Below are 25,694 nucleotides of genomic sequence, written 5' to 3'. Positions count from 1 at the left end.
TACAACATGTGGTAAAAAAATCTTTATTTATTAAGTAGATAATTAATCAACTTAATAAATAAACATTTTTATTTATGGTAACTTATTTAATTTAATAAATAATAAATGTGCCTATATATTTATTTATGTAGTATGATTGATAAATAATACATTTTTAATATTAAAATCTATATTTTATTTCATGTCTCTAATATTCTTTATTTATGTGTGGTCCTGTAAATTATATAGATTCTCATACTATTCTTGGTGAAAGGTAAATCTCAATATTCCACAAACAAATAATGTGTTACATGGTCTTGAACCTAAACATTCGGTTATGAAATTCTCACATCGCTGTTGCTTTAACTCCTTCCACCATCAATGTGCAAGAAGATAAATCACAATATTTTCATGGTAATGACTAATGATGATAATCTTTGAAAGACTTAAATCTTTTTATTCTAATAAAAGAATAAGTTTATTTTTATTTTATCATGTGTCACTCTATTAAGTCATATAATTAATGTCATGCTACTTCTGAACTATTGATTCTCTATTTTAAATTTTAAATTTCAAAATTTCACTTTAATTACATTAAATTAATAACGTTATAATAAAAATTAAAATAACATTAATATAAATTATAAGGTCACGTATTTATTTAAATCAACGATTATAATTTTATATAACTAAAAAATTATCTCTTAATTAACAATTTATTTAAAATAATTGATTAATATTTTTGATTTTTTTTACTATAAAAATTTAATTAATGTTATCACAATTGTTCCTGCGGGTTATAAACTAGTCATCTTTAATAAATAAAAATAATTTTACCAGTTTTCATCTTTTTATACATTATGTCACATGTCATTTTGTAGTAAATTTAAATTAAATTATATCGATGTATCATTTTGTGGTGTTTTACATTTTATTAAATTTTATATGATACTTAAATGTATATCCAACTCATTAATGCAATTTTCCTTATAAGTTCCAAATGTCTAAATTAAATCCAATTATTTTAACTGTTTATTTATTTAAATTTAAAAGATAATTAAGCACTTCAATTATAATAATTAAATATTTTACTTTTTTTTATTAATTTAAATTTTATAAATTATGAGATTTTTATGTTTTTTTATTTTTTTCAATAAACCCATCGTATATATAGATTCTACTTCCTTGCTATTAAGGTGTGAAAGATAAATCACAATTACCCATACCCAAATACCCAAATTTCAATATATGTTGTTTTATTTGAAAAATCCCGATCAACACCCCTAAATTCACATCCTTACTACTAGTACTAGGAACTTGATACTTGTCAAAGTATATCCAAAACAAAAGGTATAAAAATTTGAAAGAAAAAGTAAACAACATTTAGGTTGGTGTTAAATAGTTTGGTAAAAGCTTGAACCATATAGTGTGACCAAAACTACATTTCTACTGTCAAACAACATGAAATCCTCAAGAATCCAAGCTCTTCTGTTACAATAATTGTGTTCTAAATTACTATATCTTCTTCTAATAACAACCAACCAATTTGGATGTGTATCATCTTATAAGAGCAATTAATATCCTACATAACCCACCCTCCCCTCTCCAGTATCTCCATAAGTGCTACAGGGGTGAACAATTTACCTCGGTCAAAAATGATATCAAATGTTTTCATGTTCTGATTCTGATTTTAATCCCTGTTTTGTACAGATAGATTTTTGAATGACTCGTTATCAAAAATTCTAGGAGAAATGTGATATGCCAGAATGGTATTATTTACAGCTTGGCTTCCAATTTACTCCCTGTTCTTGATGTTCTTCCCTTTAAAGCCTTGACGATTGATGGCTTCACGTGCATTTTGGACTAAAAACACGACTTCTTTTACATCTTGAAAGCTGAATTCAATCACTTTTTTTATGGAAATCATAATCTCTTTGTTTGGAGATTCTTGTGTGATTGAAGTAGCAGCAGCAGCTTTGTATGAATTCTGTGTGTTTGTTGAAGCTTCCATTGCAAGATTCACATCCCCTGTCTGCAGATTAGTTTCAAGAATCAGAATGTTTTTGGTTTGTGGATTCCAATGGAATTGGAATTCGAAATTCCATTCCTTTCCTCATTCCATTGAGAGCGTATTAATTAATAATTAACTTACAAAGTCAAGCAGCCTGAGAAAGTTTGCTTGGTTTCTAGCAACAAGATGGTGTCCAGGGTGTGCAATGCTCTTATTAGACAGCACACTCTTATCCATTGTTGCTTGATTGTTTAAGTTATCAACATCAGATGCAGAAGATGATGGTGATTCACCTGAAAATCACACAATTATTCTCTCTTATATATATATATATAATAACTATTTCAAAATTATTCGCTTTTTTATTATAACATCTTACTTTCAATTATAGCAATGTCTAACAAACACAAAGCAATTTTCACTGCTATAATTGAGTACAACGAACTTATAAGAAAAGGTTATAATAATTAACAAAAAAGTACCTTGATTAACCATTTGTAAACTTGTTTGTAGATCCTGCCTTGTGACTAAACTCTTGCAATAGACTATCCTCATATATGCCACCTCCATACATTTATAAGCCAATGCTGCAGCAGCCATTTCTTTTTGTTTCTCATATTCTTGAGCACAATTCCTGAAATAATAAAATCACCACTTTTCACTTACAAAATGAAACAACTAATTGCAATGTACTTTATGTGTAAAGAAATATAACTTTTACTTACTTGCTAAGTTTGGCAGAAGTAGTGTAAATATTTACTGGATCCACTCCTTTTGATTTATTGAACTCATTGCTGCAGGATTCTAGAAGAGAAGCAGCATAAAGAAACTTCAATGCAGAGTTAAAGTATGAATCATTACACTCATAATCAAATCCAGAAATCTGCATAAAAAAAAGATAGATAAGAATAAGTGTATAAAATCAATAGAATTGAACAAGAAATACAAACCTTTATACGATCAGCATAGTCCTTTGAATCCTCTGCTCTTTTGAAAGCAGTCAAAGCAGTTTGACTAGATGCGTACTCCTTCACAAAACCTATAACACCAAGATCCTTCATTGTCCCACAATCATTCACAACACTTTTGACATTCAAATTACCCCCCTCTACTTTTTGCTCTACTTCATTTAAGTCCTTTTTCTTTGATATGTCGCCTAAAAACACCTTTTTCGGATCTTTTTTTACTTCTGAACTACCTATACCACCCAACTTTGCTTCACATCCACCATGACTCATCATCATCAATGATGTTGGTTTCTCTTTCTCATCTCCTGTCCGTTTTCTAGAAATCTTCTTGCCCAAAATATCCTTATCATCATTACTGATTTTAGTATTTGAATATTCAGGGTTCATAGAAGATCTACAACGGTCAACATCCACTTCAACCTTCCTCATTTTATTAGGAAACGGTTCTTGCTTGGTCAACTCGGTCAATGGTTCTGACCCTTTGACTTTTACTCTTTGGAAACTACATTTTTTATCTTTTTCCCTAGACTTTGGTAAAGATTCCTTCCCAGAACTCTGTGGAATCATAGCATCATTAGCATTGTCTTCCATAATCTTGAAGACTTCTTTTTGTTTCAATTCAACTTTACCAGTAAACCTTTGACTTGCATCAATGACAGATATACCCTTGGTGTTATCTTCCCTGGGGAGCAACTTTCTTGGAATTTGAGCCCCCTTACCACTTTTTCTTGAAATAGTTCTAACAGAAGGTGAAAGATTGGCATGACTAAGAGCCCTAATAGGAGATGACGAAACTGACCCTACTGGAGACCCTTTTTGCAAACTAACCCTTCTACAAGAATCTGAAACCTTTGAAGAGCTTGAAGTGGCAGCAATTTCCAAATTCTTTCTTGAAGTAACCTTTTCTCTATGTTTATCCAGTTTTCTGTCAACTGAATTCTCTTTACTCCCTGGCAAGATGATTTTCATTGTTTTTCCTTTGAGGGTAGATCTGTCATTCTCTTTAATTGCAGTGGAATCGTTTATCTCATTGTTGGAACTCTTTAATCTCTTCTCTTTTCTTCCTATTCTATCGTTATTACCTTCACTAGGCTGACTCTCCTCCCAGTCTTTCAATTTTCTCTTTTTTGCATGCATTTCCATTTTTTCAGTACCCAATAATTTACTTTTCATGGAAAGCTCGGTACTTTCTGGCTGTCTCTTGACTGAAATTACTAAATTGTCCTTGTAACCATCAGTATGAGGTGCAGCTTCAGTCTTGAGATTACTTGAAGTCACATGGTCATACGGGTCAGAACCGGTTTTGCTTTTTAGCTTTTTTGGCTTCAGATCACCACCTGAAAGTGTATTTCATAGGGACAAATCAGTAAATTCACATATAATTATCACCATTAGCAACATAACATGTACTTCAAGTTCAAACATAACCTTCATTCACATCCTTCTCATTTACTTTAGCAGCATGCCTTCCAATTGCAAAGTTGTTTGACTTATTGACCATGTTTTTCTCTTGGTTTGCTTCACTTAAAGTTTTTCTTTTTTGTGACAAATGTGAAATGCCTTCAGGTCTTGAATTATTCTTCTTTAAAGGCATGGCCTCTGAATTAACATTTGAGTTTATATGGTCAGAATATCTGATATTCTCTGAAGCTAATCCAGATATAGCCCCACTACCATTGTATTGAAGGAGGTTTTGATTTTGATTCTGAGACATCAAGTGAATGTTCATTTCCTGAACTGCCCTTGTGGTTTCATCCTCACTGATATCACAACTGTTCCTTCCAGGCCTACACAATCAAAAAGCAAATCCATAAGACATGTAATGTAACAGCAAAAGATGGATTTTTTTCATGAAAAAGTTATTAAGTGGTGTCTGAATAAATGATGCTTATAGAATATCTGAGAAACTGATGGCATAAATGAGGACAAATATGTAAAATGTTAGGACTTAATGAGTAAAGCATTCTTTCCCTTTTTTATATCAGGTGCTGAATTAATAATTGAGTAAGTGTTGTATGAATAAAGAATGTTTCTTTTTTGGACTGAAAAAACCATCTTAATGACAGTAAATGACCTTTTTGCCCTTTTGTCTAAAAATGATGCAAAAAAGAAACAACTATACATATCTAAATGAACTAAGTCTTGTATCCACTTAAGTCAAAAAGAAACACGTATTTTCTCTATTAAGTCGATCTTTCTACATTCATGTACATGTAATTGTGCCTAATAATGAGCACAACAGCAAAATGGTCATTTACTCAGATTATTCAGTCCCAAAAAGAAAGTCTTTATGCAATCTTTGCCCCTATTAAGTCGTCCATTAAGTCAAAAAGAAACATCAAGAAGAAAATTACGTAAAGGACTAAAGAAAACTACTTACAGCCATGTTGACATGCTACACAGCCACTTATCAGGTAGATTCTCAGGCTCAATACCAATTGGCAAAAGACGCCACTTCTCACAACGATCACATCCAACCCAATGGTCTGAAGGAGCTGCTGGAACAACTTGTATTGCTGACTCAGCAGGAAGCCCATTTACTGGAATGTGTCTTTCTTCGTGTCTTTGGGTATTATCGTCATTTACCCTCATGTCAAGTATATCTTTATAGCTATTACGTACCTTCACAATATCCTTTTGGGCACTCTTATTATCTTTCATTGCTCCGGGTTGAATGATGCCCATTAACTTACTTTTTCTTTCCAATGGCAATTTGGTAATAGAATGAGTTGCTTTGACTTCATGTGGTTCACGGGTCATAGCCTTAAGACCAACTTTCTTTTCGACATTTTTCTCACCAGGGTCGTTTTTACAAACTGAATTGACTGTTTTACCCTTGGTCCTGTCACTTCCTTTTGTATCAAGTGAAAACTTTTTGGTTTTGGTTTTGGTTTTGGTTTCCTCACTTGAACTATGAATGACATCATGATCCTGGCCACATGCTGAATCAGACTCCTTAAAATCAGAGCCAAAGAACCGATCTTTCAACCATTCTTTGTTTGTTTCCCTTTTCTTTACAGGTACATCTTTCTTAGCTGCTCCATTTTCTTTACAAAGTACAGATTTGGATGACAGATTCACTTTTAAATCACTTGTTGAACACTGTTTACTGTCAAAAGATTCTGTCCCTGAAAATCGAGCCTTCTCAGCCTCAAAGCCTCCACTTTCATTGTATTTCATTCCTTTCATTTCACTTTTGTCTTGTGAACTTACTTCCTTACCTTCCATTGGCTTCCCTTCTCCAAGGATAGAAGATGAATCATCCACAAAACTAGACAAGCCTATTTTTCTACCTATAACAGGAGGCGTAGGCTTATTTTCAACTTTTTTTAAACAAAGAAGGCTCTCATTTAGTGGTGAGAGCAGCCGGTTTCCAGGAACAATGACAGAAGTCATATCCTACCAACAAAAAGAAAAAAAATAAATAAGGAAGTATAAACAAAAGAAATAACAAAATTACAAAAAGTAGGAGAAACTTACACGTAGTATGGTGTCAGGAGAATCAAGAGGGATATGATGAGATTCAGTTAACGGGCAATCACTATCCTCATGATCATGATGATCATTGCCCATTGATGAAGATGGAGAAGAAAGACCCAAACCACTATAAATTGCAGCATTCTTTCTTGCAGATTTATCAGAACTTACTTTAATTCGTACCTTTAATGACCTTTGTTCACTTGGATTTGCTGAATTACTTGTAGTGGTTTCATTTTTAGAAACATGAAATGAAGAGGTAGCAGGTGGTCTAACAGCCAGGACAGGTTTTGTGGGTATGATTGCATTCACAGGAGCACTCTGAATGGATTGAATAACAAAACCCACAAATGTTAAGTGAAAATAATTTGTTTATCAATCAATATAATGAAGAAATAGAATCCCATCTACCTCCAAACACGATTTGTTGAAATTTTGAACTGTTTGAGGTGTCTTGATATGAGAATGGACAGTTGGAACCTGTTTGTATGAGGGTAAAAACGACCCATACCCACCAAATTTTGGCCCTGTCAAGAAATTTGTTATAGAGTTGTCCCATCATTTTTCAGATAGGATAAGAAAGCAGTTATGCTCTTCTTTTGGGTAGAAAATTGTATTATCGGCTTCTTACCCAATATTTCTGCAGACATCCCACCTTCAAAATCTTTCTGAAAATGTCCCAGCACATTTTGCAGCCTTTGATCCTAAAAGAAGTAGAATTCTAAATGTTACTAGTGATAAGTATCAAAAGTCGATTAATCATGGTGAGCATATAACAGTTGCACATACAAGTTTATACAGAATTAAAGATTAAGATAAGTATCATACATAAGGAGAGACCTTGTAATTTTGAATTAATAGGGTAAAGTGTCACACAAACAAGATTCAATTCATAAGAAATTCCCAAGTGAGTGAAATTCATCTTCAGAGAAGTGGAATAAGATTCAGAGTAAAATGCACCATCAAGAACAGGCAATAGAAGTCAAATTATTGGGTAATGATATACAAGTACATTTGGAAAAAAACTATCCACATTCCACAACTTCCATTTAGTTCAAGTTCAAATAAATGTTGCTTTTTACATTTTCTCATTGGTTATATTCAGTTCTCAGAGTCAAAATTTCTGCAGGAATTGAAGAATGGCACAAAGTGGTTACTCTTTAGAACACTCAATTCCAAGAACTACTAACAAACAGAAATCCAATCAATAAAACTTCATTTCCATTGGTTTTCTTTCAATAGGGGCCTAGCAAACCAGTCTGATAAATCCCCAAAATGACAGAAAGAAAAGGAATTTCACTCAATTGATCATCCATCATTGACTGCTTAGTCCATTAATCACGACAAAGTACCTATTAAAGTTTCTATTCCAATAATATATTAGCAATTAATTAGTTTGGTGATGCAAAAAATTTAGAATTTTATAGACCCAACACAAGAAAAAAACTCTTACAATGTAAGAGAGAGCTGTATCAGGGTCAATGCTTGCGTCATTGTCGTCAAAACAAGCCTCTCCTTCTTCAAGCTCAGTCTCTTCCATCTCTTCTCGATAACCCTAACCCTAACCCTAATTACCCCCAAAAACCCTAACGATGATCCTAAAGTCCAACATAATTGATCACACAACACACATTACTACAAATTACTTTGAAAGTGCAAATTAGACCAAACGAACAAGTTTAAAAACTAGAAAAACCACAACGGAATTTCTCTCAAATTGATCACAAACCCTCAAAGAACCCTTTTTTGATCAAAACAACAAGAACACAAAGAACAATTTACGTATATGTATATGTGACGTATATATAAGCGCGAAATCCAATCCCCTTTTTAGGAGCAGTGTTCGACGAACAACCCAGAAAAGAGATGAATCAATATGCGCAATCGATCGAAATTTTGATTTTTTTGATTCCGGAAATTGATTTTGGTTTTTATTACATTTGAGATGATACAGAGTGAAAAGAGGGGGAGGGTGTTTTGTGGTTTTCATATATTTTCTATTTCTTTTTGGGCTTTTCTTTTAATTTCCCTTCGTGAATTCTATTTGGGCCAAATTCACAATATTCTAAACACATGATGCGTTATATATTCGTATATATAATTTTATTAAAAAAAAAAAGGATGACAATTAAATATCTGATTGTCATTTTAGCAAACACAAAAACAAAATTTATTAAAATTTATTAAGTAAATAATAGTTATTTATATCATGTAATTATTACTTACAAGGTGATAAGATCCATGTGTCATATATTTCTTTTTATTTTGAACAAATTACTGAAATCGTCCCTATGGTTTGGTAAAAATTAATAGTTTGGTCCCTAAGTTTTTTTTTTTGCATTCGGACCATCCTTAGGTTTTGGTTTTATTACGTTTTTCATCCCTATTACACATGAAAAGACTATAATACCATTTTCTATTTTCTTTTTCATTTATTTATTTTGTTAGAGTTATTTATATTATTAATTAATTAAATGGGCCCCACCTAATATATCCTTACACTTAACATCTCCATCATCAACACTTCTAACCCTAACACCTCCATGGAAATCAATTTCAGATTCTCAATTCTCCGGTGAACAACCATACGCCACCACCATCTCCGTCGGAAATCTCTTGCCTCCAGCAAGACCAAAACTCCGAGGAGACTAGAACACCAACAAATAATAGATCTCGCTCCTATTTTTTTCTTCCTGTCCATTTATCAAGCCTGATGATAGAACACCACACACCACCACCATCTCTGGCAGAACCAGAACTCCGACGAACACCATATGCCATCACTCGCCACCCCACACCCACCTCCATCATCTCTTCCCCCTAAACCGGTAAACCCTCATCGGTACCCTAACACTCACCCTCACTGTGATTTTTTCCCTCTTGTTCCTCCATTGAACTGCCGAAGGAGATCTTAAATTGAAAATGGAGATCTGCAATATAAGATCTGGACCTCAAATCGAAGATCTTCACTGAACCTGTATCTCAAATCTCCTATCACCATCCCCGTCTTACTGAAGTTAGAGCCACCACCACCATCGTGTTACTGACGGGGTGATTTTCTGAAATAGGAATCATCACCGCCATAGGTGGAGTAAGGTATCAGAGAATGAGAAAATCGAATTGTTTCCTTCCACCACTGTAGGCGGTTGTTTCCTTTCACCGACGCAGGAGGTTGTTTCATATGATTTTTCTTTCATCAACGATTTTGAGGGTAGATTTTGGGTTCTGATTTTCTAATTTGGTTCGTCTTTCATTTTTGGGATTGTATATGATTTTTCTTTCATCAACGATTTTAGGGTAGGCTTTGGGTTTTGATTTTCTGATTTGGTTTTGATTTTAGGATTTGATCTTGATCTAGTTTTGATTCCTGGCATTTAATCTTTGGATATGACCTGATGAAACTGTTTACGTTGGCGGTGGTGGTGCCGGAATAAATGGATGGTGGTGGTGTTGGTGACTGGTGGTGATTGTCGGTGAACAATGACCGGTGGTGGTTGTGCTGCAAGTGGGAGTTGGGTCTTAATAAATCACTTAATTGATTTTATTAAATCAATAAATAATAAAAAAAACTGAAAAAAGAAAATACAAAGGGTAATATAGTCTTTTCATTTCTAAAAGGGATGATAAACGCAAGAAAATCATAACTTAGGGACCAAACCAGTAGTTTTTGCCAAACCACAGGGACGATTTCAGTAATTTGTTCTTTTATTTTTTGAAACATTAGGATTTACCTTTTTTATATTGGTCACAGTTAATAGTTATGTTTTATATTTTCTAACGATAAATAAAAATACATATTGATCCAAACTTATTTAATGAGAAAATGTTCTAATGTTTTGGCTACAAGACATCGCACGTGCAATCCCAACTTGAAAGCAATTTGCATGCATGTAAATTAAAGGTAAATGTCATCTTAAACGTTTAAGGCAATCCATTCTATAGTACATAAGGCATACATAACATATGAAATATCACAACAAATAAAAATTACTAACCTTTTATGGAAAAATCTATAATAACAGAAGACGATTGCAAATGAAGTACACACAATTGCGTTGTGACAATTCAAAATCATACCTTCCATGATCGACTTTCATTCTTGGTATCATGATTTTAAACAATTCGAATTGGTTAGTTAGTGTATAGTAATATAATTGTTGATTAATTCCACATAACCATGTCTTGAACCAAAGGCGGAACCAGGGGGTTTCATGGCTAGCTGGTGCTACCTCTTAAATTTTCAAGCGTAAGGTAAAAAACAAATTAGAAATTTTCGGCGTGCTACCCTTAAATTCACTTGTGGTACTCCTTAGACTTTTTCCTAGTTCCACCACTATCTTAAGCTTATTTGGCTTTACATATACCATTCAAAAATACCATTTATAACCCTTGATTTTGCATAAAAAGTGAATACACAATAAGTGCATTCTTAAGCATGAATAAACTTGCAACAAATAATTTGGATAGAAGGGAAAGACATCAGCGCCAAACAATTACAATCATATGTCATAATGACACTAGACATTATGATATATAAGCAATTTTCATACTCTTATAACATTATATAATAGTTGTTGGTATCTTCTCTCTCATTTTTATCAATAATACTTTGTAAAATTAGTTAGGTTGGTGGATACTTAATAATAACTAGTCGTATACTCATCCGGTGGACGGATTGACCGATGTAAAAATAAATTTGTATGCTTGACAAAAGAAATTTGTGTGAACCTAATTTCAATCCAAGATAATATCAGATGTGAACCACTTTTATCATGAATTCATTTAAATAAACATAATACTTGAAAATGGATGCAAGATCTAAAACATGAAACACATTAGAATAATGGACAAATTTCACTTTCTTTTGTAACATCCTACTTTCATTTATTCCCATAATAGCATTTTACTTTCTTTTATAGCATCCTACTTTCATTTGTTCCCATAATAGCAGTGTACTATGACAAATCTATCTGATTGTTGTTATATTATTCACATAAAGTTGTTTATTTTTTTGTAGACAATGCATTGAGAGCAACGTACATTCGTTTCGTTGTTTTGTTCATTATATAAGTACCACAATTTCGGAAGTACTTTGTTTTCTTTTACTTTTTCAAATTTAACTCAAGTAAAGAAATACCAACATACTATATACTCGATACTTTCTATATATATATATATATATATATATATATATATATATATATATATATATATATATATATATATATAAAGGAATCATTTTCCTTTCACCGCATTCATTTGAAACCCTCATGACTTTTCAATTTTTTTCTAATAATGTTTATAAGTTTTTTTAATAAGGTTAAATAAATATAAAACCTAACATGTAATCATATATAAACTAAATTTAAGTATTAAAATAATATATTTACTTTGACTTATAAATTTATGTCTTTAACTTTTAACATATTATACTTAATTTATTAGTTTTAAAATATTGTATGTAAACCATTATCATTTTACAGTTACAATTTTTGAACAATTTGATAAAATACTTAAATTGTTAATTTAAATATAACATTACATGGTCAAATTAAATATAAATTTTAGTTCAACTTAAACAACCTAAAGAATATTTTGTGAATAGTTAAAAGTGATAAATCGTAGTGTTTTTTCTAATAATGATTATAAGTTGGTTAATAATGTTAAATAAATATCAAACCTAAAGTGTAATTGTCACACCCCCAAACCGATAACGGCGGAATACGTTTCGGGGTGGATGACGTAGTGAACAGTATCATCACAATTGCATAATAGTAGAAACAAGAAACATACAACCATGGTATTACACAGTGAATTTAATTACATGCGTGTTTTGTAATGTTTAACAATCACCCAAAAGTAAATCAAAAATAAGAGATGGGTCTTGTGTGCTCCACCTTCTCCAAAAATGTCGCGTCTGTACCTGTCTATCTTTGTCCTGAAGATACAAGTTATTTTGAAAACAATTATCAGCATAAAGCTGGTGAGTTCATAAGAGTTTAGTGTGAGTTTTTGTATACAAAGCGTTAGGTACTAAAATGTATCATTTATGTTCATAAGTAGTAGAAATTTAGAAAATCCCATATTTTCCAGAAAATGTATTGTAAGTGACAATCTGTGAAAAGTATGCATTCTTCATTTCTTTGAAACAGTTTATTGTAATAATATATTGGTAAAACTCCAAATAACAAATGTGATAGAATAGGTTAAGTCTGTAATCAGTGATAGAGGTGCAGGCTTCCTTTAGTGATAGATACTTACTTACTTCGGGATGCAGTTTAGCAATTAGTGTAGTATTTTAGAGTAGTTATAGTGTATTCCTTGTATATTACTAATAGTGAGGATAATAGAGGATCCCATGACCTTCCCAGTCATGCACAATATAGTGAAGTAGTGGCATCCCTGGGCCTGCACGGCGCGGACTGAGATTAACAGTCGGGATGTAATAGCGTCTGCCCCGTATAGATCTATACATGTAGAGTCGTCTCCCTGCTGGAAAACTCCAGGCGTAGTGAATAGCGAATAGAGTATCTCGTAGCGGGTTAGTGTATTATTGTTTGTTTAGTGTTTTCTCTATTGTTATAGTGTAGTAATCTTTTAGTATTGATCATAGTGTATTCTCTTACTAGTGTATCGTCTAGTAATAGTGAGTATTATAGTGTAGATAGTAATGACTTTAGCGAATAGTAGCGGTAGCGACCCTAACCATACCTATTATGGTTATCTTAGTGGGGATGTTTCTTAGCACGTTAGTGACTTTAGCATTAAGTGAAAGCAGTAATATTCGTATCCCATACTGATATACAGATTATATAAGTAAGAAATCAACGACAGTCGGACGGATAACTACTACCCTAAGCCCACAATCAAACAAGAACAGGAAATAAGGCGAGATATCGGTCCTAAGTCCTCCAAGTCTTATTTATATAAATATATCAGAATGGTTACATTTTATAAGTAAATTGATTTAAAAGTATTTTTCCAAAAGAACATTTATTATCTGACTCCCTGTTTAAAAATAGTTTGAAAAGGGTGAAACCCGTTTATAAGGCATAGGGACAAATCACATGTGATTTGAACTAAGGGTAGTGAATCACATGCGATTAATCCTTGTAACTCGGAAATCGTTTTGTAAAACTTTACATAAACATTTATAAGCAACTTGTATCTCCCCCCTAAAACATGTAAAACACTTGAAAGGTTCATTAAAGGGGTATGAACTCACCTGAAATCGTGGAAATCGGGTGAATCGGGTAAATCGGGTAAAAGTGTCGATTGAGCATTTGGTACCAAATAACCACTTGAGCACCTTTAGGACCCTAATGTCATATGAAATATGCATTTTACAAGAAGTTAATCATCTTATGCTTTTCATTATAGTATTTGGACATTCTAGTGTCGTTTTCAGGGTCTTAAGGCCTAGAAAGGGTTCCCGGGAGTGGTACAAGGCCATGGATGATTTACGGGAGGGTCCTTGAGTTCACTTTCTTAGATTTTATGGCCTAATAGCCACCCATTGGGAGTTTACGGCCGTAAGCCCCCTAGGCTTGGCCGTAAACTCTTGTGACACTCCAAAATGTGTGTTTAGGGTCTTATCTCACTTCCTTAATCTAGTGGTGTGTGTTTTGGACCAAGAGGGAAGGATTAAACATCATAATTTGTGTCATTTTTAGGGAGTTTACGGCCAAGACTTGTTCTTGGGCCGTAAACTCCTATAGACCCTTCAAGATGTAGGTTTTACTTTTACAACATGGTCCCATATGGCTTAGATAAATCCTAGAAGGCCCTATAGTGAGTTTGGAACAATTTGGCATGAATTTTTGGGGAGTTTACGGCCCAAGAACATCCTTGGCCGTAAACTCTTCATTTGGTATCAAAATGAGGTGTTTAATGGTACAACACACTTCCAAAGGCCTTAGATAAATTCCTTTCATGCATTAGGGTGGTTTAGGGACTTGTTTGACACAAAAGTTTGGGTGTTTACGGCCCAAGCTTAGCCTTGGCCGTAAACTCCTCTTTTTGTGTTCAAATGATGATGTTTAATGCACTCAAGCCTTCCTTGTTGTCATGTCTAAATTACCAAACACCCTAATTGATCTTTTGGGACTTAAATCATGGATTTGTGGGGTGTTTGAGGTGTTTACGGCCTAAGCACAAGCTTGGGCCGTAAAATCCTTTTTAAGCATCAAATCCTTGTGTTTTAGTGTCCAAACCCTTCTAGATATATGCCTTAATTAGTATACTAACTTAAGAGAAGGAAAAACTTGGTCTTGGGCATGAATTTGGGGGTTTACGGCCTAAGGAGCTTCTTAGGCCGTAAACTCCTTTATGGTCCTTGATTTTTATGATTTTGGCCCCTAAATTCAATGAAGCATGACTAGATTAAGATAGGGGATGAGTACTTACGTTTAGAGGTCGGAAATTAGCGGAATCGGGGCCGATTTCGAGTCTAGAGAGAGAAAGTAGAGAGAGAGAGTGGGTGTGTAGTAAATGAGTGTTCAAATGTTGTGCACACCCATTGCATATGTCTCGGGAATCGCACCCGATACACGGCTACCCGATGTTTAAAGTTAACTGGGTTAAAACTTTTTACCCGGGTGAAGTGGTTGAAAAGGTAATACAACTCTATTAGGTTAAACGGGGTTAATACATACGAGTTATATTTCTTATAATAATATCAAGCCATGTTTAAATTTAGACATTCGGATATTGACGATTTCAAATATTACATAAAATAACGTATAGTGACACATTCCGTTAGTGAAAACGGGGTTTGTACCGGAGTTAGATTTGGGGTTGTCACAGTAATCATAAATAAACTAAGTTTCAATATTAAAATAATATATTTACTTCTACTTATAAATTTATGTCTTTAACTTTTAACATATTATACTTAATTTATTAGATTTAATATGTTGTTGTATGTAAACCATTATTAGTTTAAAGTTACAACTTTTAAACAGTTTGGATAAAATACTTAAATTGTTAATTTAAATATAAAATTACATGATCAACTTAAATATAAACTTTAGTTCCACTAAGAAAACCCAAAGAATATTTTGTGAATACTTAAAAGTGATAAATTGTAGTGTTAGATGCAAAAAACTAAATTGTAATCTCAATTTCACTAAAGTATTTCCTAAATATATTTTTATAATCATTAAAAGTTTTCAAATAAATAGCTTAAAATAACTTACAATAACAATAGTTACAAATAACTCTATACAAATAATTATATTGTTACCTTTGAAAACAAAAAATAATGTTTGATGTTTTAAATAATTACAATGATATAAATTAAAATGTTTAGCAAATAAATTTAAAAAAATTAATTAACAATAACAACACCTATAAATAACATTAAACCATATATTATTTTTTATCTTCATTCATGAGTAGCCCATGGGTAGAGGTCATTCAAACAATTGAATATGCAGTTTTAATAGATGTATATATTATCATATAATTCAAAATAATCAATTTATTATATCAACTTAGTATATGAATTATTATATCAAATTTAACAACGACATTGTTGTTATATTTAAGAAAAAATATATTTGTGAAGATTTCAACTATATAGGTGTTTCTGCGTAACGCACAGACATTCGCCTAGTGTATTACTTATAAAGGATGCATTTCTCCTTTCACTACATTCATTTGAAACTCACATGTATTTTTTCTTTCACCACATTTATTTGAAACTCTCATTACTTTTCAATTTTTTTCCAATAATGATTATAAGTTGGTTAAAATAGTATCTTGACTTTTTCTTATAAAGTTATGTCTTTAACTTTTAACATATTATACATAATTTATTATTTTAACATATATGTAAACCATTATCATTTTAAAGCTATAAGTTTTGATCAGTATGGATAGATACTTAAATTGTGAATTTAAATATAGGTTCAACTTAAATATAAATTTTAATTTGACTTAAACAACCTAAAGAATAGTTTGTAAATTGTTAAAAGTGATAAATTGTAGAGTATTTCTGATAATGATTATAAGTTGGTTAATAAGGTTAAATAAATATCAAACCTAAAGTGCAATCATAAATACTAAATTTCAATATTAAAATAATATATCTACTTTTATTTACAAAGTTATGTTTTTAACTTTTAACATATTATATTTAATTTATTAGATTTAATATGTTGTTGTATGTTAATCATTATCAGTTTAAAGCTACAACTTTTGAACAGTTTGGATAAAATTCTTAAATTGTTAATTTAAAACATTACATGATCAACTTAAATATAAATTTCAGTGCTGCTTAAAAACCCGAAAAATATTTTGTGATTAATAAAAAGTGATAAATTGTAGTGCTAAATGCAAAAACTAAATTATAATCTCAATTTAACTAAAATATTTCTTAAATATATTTTTATAGTCATTAAAAGTTTTCAAATAAATAACTTAAAATAACTTACAATAATAATAGTTAAAAATAACTCTATATAAATGATTATATTGTTTCCTTTAAAAACGAAAAACAATGTTTGATATTTTAAATAATTTCAATGATAGAAATTAAAATGTTAAGAAAATAAATTTTAGAAAATTAATTAATAATAACAACTATAAATAACATTAAACCATATATTATATCTAATTTTTTTCATGAGTAACCTACGGGTATAGGTCATTCAAACGATTGGAATTATGTAGTTTTAATACTTGTATATATTATCATATAAATCAAAATAATCAATATATTATATCAGCTTAGTATACGAATTATTATATCAAATTTAACAACAACGTTATTGTTATATTTAAGAAAACACATAAGCATTTTTCCTTTCACCACATTCATTTGAAACTCTCATTACTTTTCAATTTCTCTTTAATAATGATTATAAGTTGGTTAATAATGTTAAATAAATATCTAACCTAGAGTGTAATCATATATAAACTAAATTTCAATATTAAAATATTATCTTTATTTTTACTTATAAAGTTATGTCTTTAACTTTTAACATATTATACTTAATTTATTAGTTTAAAAAAAATATTGTTGTATGTAAACTATTATCATTTTAAAAGGTATAATTTTTTAACAGTTTGGATAAAATATTTAAATTGTTAATTCAAATATAATATTATAAGGTCAACTTAAATATAAATTTTAGTTCGACTTAAACAACCCAAAGAATATTTTATAAATAGTTGAAGGTGATAAATTGTAGTGTCTTTCTATTAATGATTATAAGTTGATTAATAAGGTTAAATAAATATCAAACATAAAGTGTAATCATATATAAACTAAATTTCAATATTAAAATAATATATTACTTCTAATTATAAAGTTATGTCTTTAACTTTTACCATATTATATTTAATTTAATAGATTTAATATGTTGTTGTATGTAAACCATTATCAATTTAAAGCTACAACTTTTGAACAGTTTTGATAAAATACTTGAATTGTTAATTTAAATAGTATAACATTACATAGCCAACTTAAATATAAATTTCAGTTTCACTTAAAAAAAATCCAAAGAATATTTCGTGAATACTTAAAAGTGATAAATTATAGTGTTAAAAGAAAAAACTAAATTGTAGTGTCAGTTTAACTAAAATATTTTTTAAATATATTTTTATAATCATTAAAAAAATTCGAATAAATAACTTACAATAACAATAGTTAAAAATAACAGTATATAAATGATTATATTGTTGTTTTTAAAAACAAAAAAGAATATTTGATGTTTTAAATAATTCTAATGATAGAAATTAAAAAGTTAAGCTAATAAATTTTAAAAAATTAATTAACAATAGCAACAACTATAAATAACATTAAACCATATATTATTTTTTATTTTCATTCATGAGTAACCCATGGATAAAGGACATTCAAACGGTTGAGATTATCCAGTTTTAATAGATTTATAATTTATCATATAATTCAAAATAATTAATATATTATATCAACTTAGTATACGAATTATTATATCAAATTTAACAACAACGTTATTGTTGTATTTAAGAAAACATATATTTGTAAAACTTCAACTATATAGGTGTTTATGTGCAACGCACGGGCATTCGCCTAGAATCTTATAAAAGAAACATTTTTTTGCAACTTATGCATTTGAAACCTTCAAGCCTCTCTGTCACACCCCCAAACCAGAACGGCGGAAACGTCTGAGGGCGAATGACTTCATGTATAGTATCATAACGATTGAATATGAATGAAACATAGCAACCAAACATCATACATTACAATATACCAACATTCATTGTTTTACAGTTTGTACTTGATTAACAATCTTACAAAAATAACATAAAGTAGGATTTCTCAAAGGATAGTAAAATAATCCTGATCCAAGGCTCGAGTACCTGCTCACTGAGTCCCTAAGAATACAAGTCGTTTTGAAAAACATCAACATAGAATGTTGGTGAGTTCTTAAGCATGTTTGTAGGAAAAACTTTGTAATATCGTTGTTTATAATAAGTTTTAAAACTCCAGAAAATCCAATATTTTCTATAAAAAGTAGTTTGTGAGTCTCATTCTAAAACCATGTATAATTGCGAGCATGTCATTTATTATCCTTTGTTTATATTTGAAAAGAGTGTATCCCCAGATAATCCTATATTTACTGTATATAAAAGTGTTGTGGCCTTAAAACCCTAAGACCCGAGTGGTGGATCAGTTTACAAAGTATACGAAACATAGTTTGGTATTTTGTAAAAACTAGTATAGTGTAAATTCTTTGTAATTCCAAATAATGTTGTTACTCTCTATGTGTCTTTTCCTTGTAGATTAATAATGAATGTATCCAGAAAATCCAATATTTTCTTAATAGAGAACCGTAGTCTTAAACCCTAAGACCATGATGAAAATGAATAATGTACAAACATTGGTATATAGTTTCATTTCTTTTAATAAAACTACCGAAGTAAAGCCTCCCATAAACAAAAATAGTGTTGTTAATCCCTATGAGAGTCACTATAACCATACTAATATGACAGAGTGCCTGTCTTGACACTCTTCAGGCGTCGGTTTCTGAGAAGATATTTATCACCCAAGACTGGCCTAGTATAGCTGTAGTGAACAGCTCAGGTGTAGGATGACAACCCCGTATAGATCTATATATAAACTCCCGTTCTCCCTCCAGGAGACTCTGGCTATAACAAACAGGACTTACCGCGTATGCTAGGTAGGTACGACTAAAGGAGAGTCTCACAAGATCATTAACAGATTTACGTAAACTATGACTTATCTTTCTTGTAAAACGACTTGAGTATATCTAGTGTAATTGAAAATATTTATATAATCAAGTATATAAGCATATGCAAGTTATCATGTCTGGGTGTTTTCAAAAGGTTACAATCTTTAAAATTACATCTAAACACAAGTATAAGCACTTTTAGTACATTAAATCAACTACCTGGTTTTTGGCTTTTATGTCCCTGTTTTTAGAAAAATTATAGAAAAATCATCGTAAGTCTAAATTTGGATCCGTAAACTCTGGGAGTTAGGAAATTGAGTCTACTATGTTCAAAAATTTTCTAATAATTTTTAATCGCCTCAAACCAGTCTAAAATTGTTCATTTTCACAGACTGGTCCGAGATTATTCCTGAAATGATACGCAATTTTGTAAAAATCGCCAAAAATTATAGAAAAATCGTATGAACACATGAGAGTAGTCATTTGAAAGGTATAAACCTGAAAGTTTTGCATGTAAAACAAATATTACATTCAAGTTGGTCAAAATAGTTCGTGAATGACATATAACTTTTCTGTTGAAAGTTGTGGGTTAAGTTTAGGTTATGCATGTTTGAATATAACTATCATTTTTGCTATATTTGAGTATATAAACCACATTTCCAGGTTTATATGTAATATATATGATAACACATAATTTTCTCTTTATTTTTATGAAGATGCATGAGTTAAAATCCATATTCAAGCAAAACCCAAAAGTTAAACACACAACACAATGGTCCATGCAATTATCCAATGGTTAACCGAAACTTTGACTTGTATCCCCCCCCCCCCCACTAAAGAGTATGAAAACATGAAAAATAGTGGGGTATGAAGCTCACCTTGGGGTTTTCGAGATGTAGATGAAGAAGAAGATGAACCTTTGAACCTAGCTTGAGTTTTTGGAGAGATCTCGAAATAGGGGTGGTTCTAAGGTCCATATTCACGAAAAAAAAAGTCTAAGGGAAAGATCTTAGCATATCTTGAAGTAAAACACTTGATTTTTAGTCTAGAACTTACCAAGGAGTCTTGAATTGATGTTTGATGGTGAAGAACTTTGAAAATTTTGAGTGAATCACTAAAGATCTTGAGAGGTAATGAGATGGAAGGAAGTTTTTGGAGTGAAAGTTGTAGGGAGGGAGGGTTTGGCCAAGATTTTAAGAGGGAAGAGAGGGGAGAGATTAGAAAGAAAAGACAAGATTTTATTAAAAAAACCTTCAAGTCTTTATAAAATATAAACCCTTATCTTTTGCTAAAAGACAAATGTCTTTCTAGTCCAAAAAGATGTACATGGCTTAATAAATCATACTTTATGATCTGAGAGCAGCACGCATATGCAACAACACATTCAACCTTAGCTGAGTTTCAATTCCAGAACATATTCAAAAATTCTTCACATCGTTAAGTATAATCCCCATTTGTGATCCTTTTCTTTCTTCCTTTTCCCGCAAAAGACACATACTCTCAATGAAGATTTTGAATGTCGTACAGATGAGAAATGTCTCCTATCATGTGCCTGGAACAACCACTATCAACAAACTGAAGTCTGATGATATTCCTCCATAGCTGCCCAACAAATAGTACGAGATATTAGTTGGTCTTTGGAACCTAGTCCATTTTGAAGCTGAGTTGACCATTATCATTTACACAAGGTACTCTCTCCCATGACATATCATGTTTATTAGACACAGAAGATGAAGAAATGTTGGAATCATTAGATGATTTGATAGTATGAACATTTGGTACCCATCTGTAGTTGGTTTTAACCCATTTCTTGTTTGATTGGATGGATGCCTCAGCACTTGCTTTAGAACTTGAAACCGGTCGCCGGGATGAATTCTACCTAACCGATCTTTTTCTGACATAACCATTTCTTGAATATGTGTGACAACCCAAGTCGTCCCGTTACATTTCCCCGTTACCGTTAACAGAATATTCCACTGTATAAAAGTTCCGTTAATTAGAGGGCATCAATTTAATAAACATTTCCATTGATTACCTTTAACATGCCGTTAAGTCGTGATAAAAGGGAATAAAAACACAAGACACACATTTTCATTCATTTGGAAAATGTCAAGTTTTATTATTACGACCACTAAATCGGGTGCGACCAAAAGCCCCGTTTAACGGCAGTATCGGGTAAAATTCCACTGAGCCCCGACTGTGAAACCTATATATGGGTGAGTGGAGTCCATTGGAGACTTTTTACACTCTCTCTCTATACTCTCTCTCTAGACCCGTTTTCGCCCCGAATTCGCAACCAAACGCTTCCAAATTGTAAGTCCGCTTACCCTAGCTTATTCTAAGCGTATTGATTTATGTTTAAAGCCCAAAAACCATCCAAGAAGGCATAGGATAAGGAGTTTACGGCCCAGGAACATTCTAGGGCCGTAAACCCCTAAAAAGGTGCCAAAAATGCCTTTAAACTTGACCATAAGCTTAGAAACTATTAGGGGATATAGCCTAGGGGTGTTTGAACACTAAAATGCATGGATTGAGGACTCAAAGAAGAGTTTACGGCCCAAGCACATGCTTAGGCCGTAAACTCCACAAGTTATGGTCCCAAATATGCACCAAACTCATCCTAGGGCTTATTACATAATTTAGGGACTTATTCCTTTGAGTTTAGGACACTTAAACACTCCAAAATGAATTTAAGAAAGGAGTTTACGGCCCAGACTTGGTCAAGGCCGTAAACTCCCTAAAATCATGCCCAAAAGTGTGATTTTGCCCCCCTAATGGCCTTAGACATTTACCATAAACTACTAGGAGGGGATCTAAGGACTTAAACCCAAGAAAATGAGACATTTCTTGGAGTTTACGGCCCAAGCATTTATCTAGGCCGTAAACTCCCCAAAACCCCCTCAAATGTTGGTTTTAGTCACCCAAAATGGCATCAAACTTCATTAGAAATCACTAGAAAGGCATTAGAGGCTTGAAACTTCACAAATCACTAAGGGTGAGAGTTTACGGCCGTAAACTCCCTTGGGAGAGTTCTTAGGCCATAAACTCCAATAAAATACCCTTAGAGGCCTCAAATCCACTCATGCCTTTTGGGAAAAGTGCTTAGGATAAATCAAGGAACAAGCTAGAAGCATCAAACACCAAGGATTATGACCTTGGGAGTTTACGGCCGTAAACTCCCTTAGGTTGGGCCGTAAACTCCTTGTTTGGTCCATGTTGGTGTTTTAAACCCCTTTAAACCCTTGATACTTGAGTATAGCAAAGTCCCACAGCTGATAGGAGACCCTTAGCACCCTTAAACGCTACCCGGGACCCCAAACACTCAACCAAAAGTGTTTTCCGCTCCTTTGAGTGTGTATAATTGTTTAATTAGTATATTATATGCTAATTGTATGTGAACATATGTTATCATATGTTAAAATAGGTCCTTGTGTGTGTTCAAGTCCTTGCGTGACCCCGAACGCCTAAACGGCACTACCGTCGGACCTACTTACACCAGGTGAGTTCATACCCCTGAATGAACCTTTTTAATGCTTTTAAATGTTTTATAGGGGGGATTACAAGTTAAACATGCCAGTTATCATATCAATCACATGTGATTGATAACCCGCATGCACGAGATTTTACCACTGTACACTGTTTTACCTAGTAGGACACTATAAATGGCTTTCAAAAAGGGTTTTTAAATTGTCCAAGTTCTTACTTTCATAGCTTATCAAAGATTCATTTTCAACTGATTTATAAAAGATTCTCAAAGATTTCTAAAGGTTTTCACACCTATTTTATCAAAGAATACAAATGCGATTTTCCTGAGTAATAAAGTCTTCAAGGGTTTTCATGAATACTTTTAATTGTAGATACCGCTGCTTCGCTTATACCTATTTTATACTCCTACTCTGTAATGCTTTCGCTTATATCTGAAGTCACTTATACCTGATAACGCTTATACTTATTCACCCTCTTACTTAGTGATACGATTCTACTTCGCTTATACTTGAGATCGACTTTACTTCACTTATACTGGATACGTTCTTACTTCACCTATTGTCATCTCCACTTCACGATGCGCTTATGCTTATTCGACACTTATACTTCACTTGCGACCACTCTTACTTCACTTAGTAGACACTCCTACTTCACGAGAATCACTTTCACTTGATACCCACTTAGTCATAAATAGATGTATGTCCGTACTTATATAGGTATATATAAGTAATGACTGAAAGACTTAGGAAGGCTCATCGGCCCTATTTCCTTTTCTTCGTTGAGATGTGGTCTGGTGGGATCGGGTAGCCGTCCGAAGGTCGTTTGGTCCATTAGTTAAATACTATGTATATGAGTATGGACATATAGGGAATTCTCTAGTCAAGTCACTTAAGAGTCTCTTCATCTATTCTACGCTTACTTTAGAAACACACTACCCACTGTTTGGAAGTCTCTACCTCTAGTATATCACTTGCATTAGAAACCCACTCCCCTCAAGAAACACACTACTCTCTATTTGGGATGCATCTTCGGGACGCGGCCTTCTCCGTCGTCTAGTTGGTAACCAGAGTCTCCTGTAGGGAGAGCGGACATTGTGTGTATAGGCCTATACGGGATTGACAACCCCGCACCCTGACTGCTAGCTACAGTCCACGACCCACCAAGCCAAGGGGTGACAAATGTCACATTATATAGACGCTTGTAGGGCGTCTGGAACTCTATTCAGTATGGTTACGAGTATCCTGGGTTGCCTTATAATTCATGGCTTTAAGGTAACGGTATGTCGTCAGAAATTTACACTGTATGCTGATGTCACTTTTCAGATTTATTATGTCTTGACCTTACTAGCGGTATCTTTCATTTGATACTGTCTGGGGTCAATAGTCTCAGTCTTAACCTTACTAGCTGTATCTTTCATTGATACTGTCTGGGGTCAATAGTCTCTATCTTGACCTTACTAGCTGTATCTTTCATTTGATACTGTCTGGGGTCAATAGTCTCTGTCTTGACCTTACTAGTTGTATCTTTCATTTGATACTGTCTGGGGTCAATAGTCTCTGTTTCGGCCTTGCTACCTGTATCTTTCATTAGATACTGTCTAGGGTCTGAAATCCTTGTTCTGACCCTGTGAGATGTACTTTTCATTGAGTATCGTCTTCGGTCTAGATTCACTGTTTTGGACCTTACCAGCTGTACCTTGCATATGGTACCTTCTGGGGTCTGTGTCTCCACTTTGTTAGACTGAACCAGGCGTGTCGTTGATTCGATACCCTCCTGGAGTCTATGATTCCTTGCCTTAGTCAGCAGTCCTCACTGCTGAGGCTTACGTTATTCCCTGATGTCACTTGCTTTCTTTGATAATCAAATTCAGTATTTTGATAATAATAGCAAATAAGGGAAAACTACCTCTTACCTCAACACACTGACCAGTCTTGGTAGAAGGCTGCTGTATTTAAAGAAAATATAGGATTTTCTGGGAAAAGACTCTAATACACTGAAACCTCTTAAACTATTTCTTTATTAAGTTATTTGAATGAAATGTCACTAAATGCTTATGAACTCACCAACATTTGTAAAAATGCTGATACTCGCTTTTCAAATAACTTGTAATCTCAGGTCAGCAATTAGACAGGTACACCCCGGAGCTGCTGATGAAGATGGCTTAGTACCTTGCCGCACTTTATATATTATGTTTGTATTACTTTGATACTATGTAATATAACCATGTAAAATTATTCTATTAATACAATGTTTTGTTGTACTTCGATTACTATATGCATGTGTTGTGATACTTGACATGACGTCATCCACCCCAGAACGTTTCCGCCGTTCCGGTTTTGGGGTGTGACAATATGGCTTCTTGTCCGACATTCCCTTCCTGTACTTGGGAGTTTTATTCTTACCCTTCTTATCATTCCATAATACTTGAAAATAAACATAATACTTCGACCAGAGTTAACATGAACGCGTGAGAGTAGTCATTTGAAAGGTATAAACCTGAACTTTTTGCATGTAAAACAGTTTTCAAAATTATTACATTCAAGGTGGTCAAAACAGTCTGTGAATGACATATAACTTTTCTAGTTGAAAGTT

General features: G+C 32.6%; 1 protein-coding gene across 1 annotated transcript; it reads right to left on the bottom strand.

The window, feature by feature from the left end:
* Positions 1-1,367: 1,367 nt before the first annotated feature.
* On the bottom strand, positions 1,368-8,403 carry LOC145052911 (cysteine-tryptophan domain-containing zinc finger protein 7-like). The gene is made up of 11 exons (XM_079000830.1): positions 7,889-8,403; positions 7,067-7,139; positions 6,847-6,962; positions 6,439-6,756; positions 5,339-6,357; positions 4,387-4,745; positions 2,941-4,295; positions 2,716-2,873; positions 2,473-2,624; positions 2,132-2,283; positions 1,368-2,011 (listed from the first exon to the last, which is right to left on the bottom strand). The coding sequence occupies exons 1-11, from the start codon at positions 7,973-7,975 to the stop codon at positions 1,775-1,777; spliced, it is 4,026 nt and encodes a 1,341-aa protein (XP_078856956.1). The 5' UTR covers positions 7,976-8,403; the 3' UTR covers positions 1,368-1,774.
* Positions 8,404-25,694: the final 17,291 nt, after the last annotated feature.

The sequence above is a fragment of the Lactuca serriola genome, chromosome 5 (assembly GCF_051521515.1).
Source record: "Lactuca serriola cultivar US96UC23 chromosome 5, Lser_US96UC23_V15, whole genome shotgun sequence".
Taxonomy (NCBI): domain Eukaryota; kingdom Viridiplantae; phylum Streptophyta; class Magnoliopsida; order Asterales; family Asteraceae; genus Lactuca; species Lactuca serriola.
Note: the sequence above shows the minus strand (reverse complement) of the source record. Positions and strands in the feature narration are given on the sequence as shown.

Coding starts and splice junctions, on each gene's coding strand:
- LOC145052911 (XM_079000830.1), bottom strand. CDS start 7,975: ATGGAAGAGACTGAGCTTGAAGAAGGAGAGGCTTGTTTTGACGACAAT. Junction 7,140..7,888: donor ATACAGCTCTCTCTTACATT/GTAAGAGTTTTT, acceptor TACTTCTTTTAG/GATCAAAGGCTGCAAAATGT. Junction 2,284..2,472: donor TTTACAAATGGTTAATCAAG/GTACTTTTTTGT, acceptor TGTGATTTTCAG/GTGAATCACCATCATCTTCT.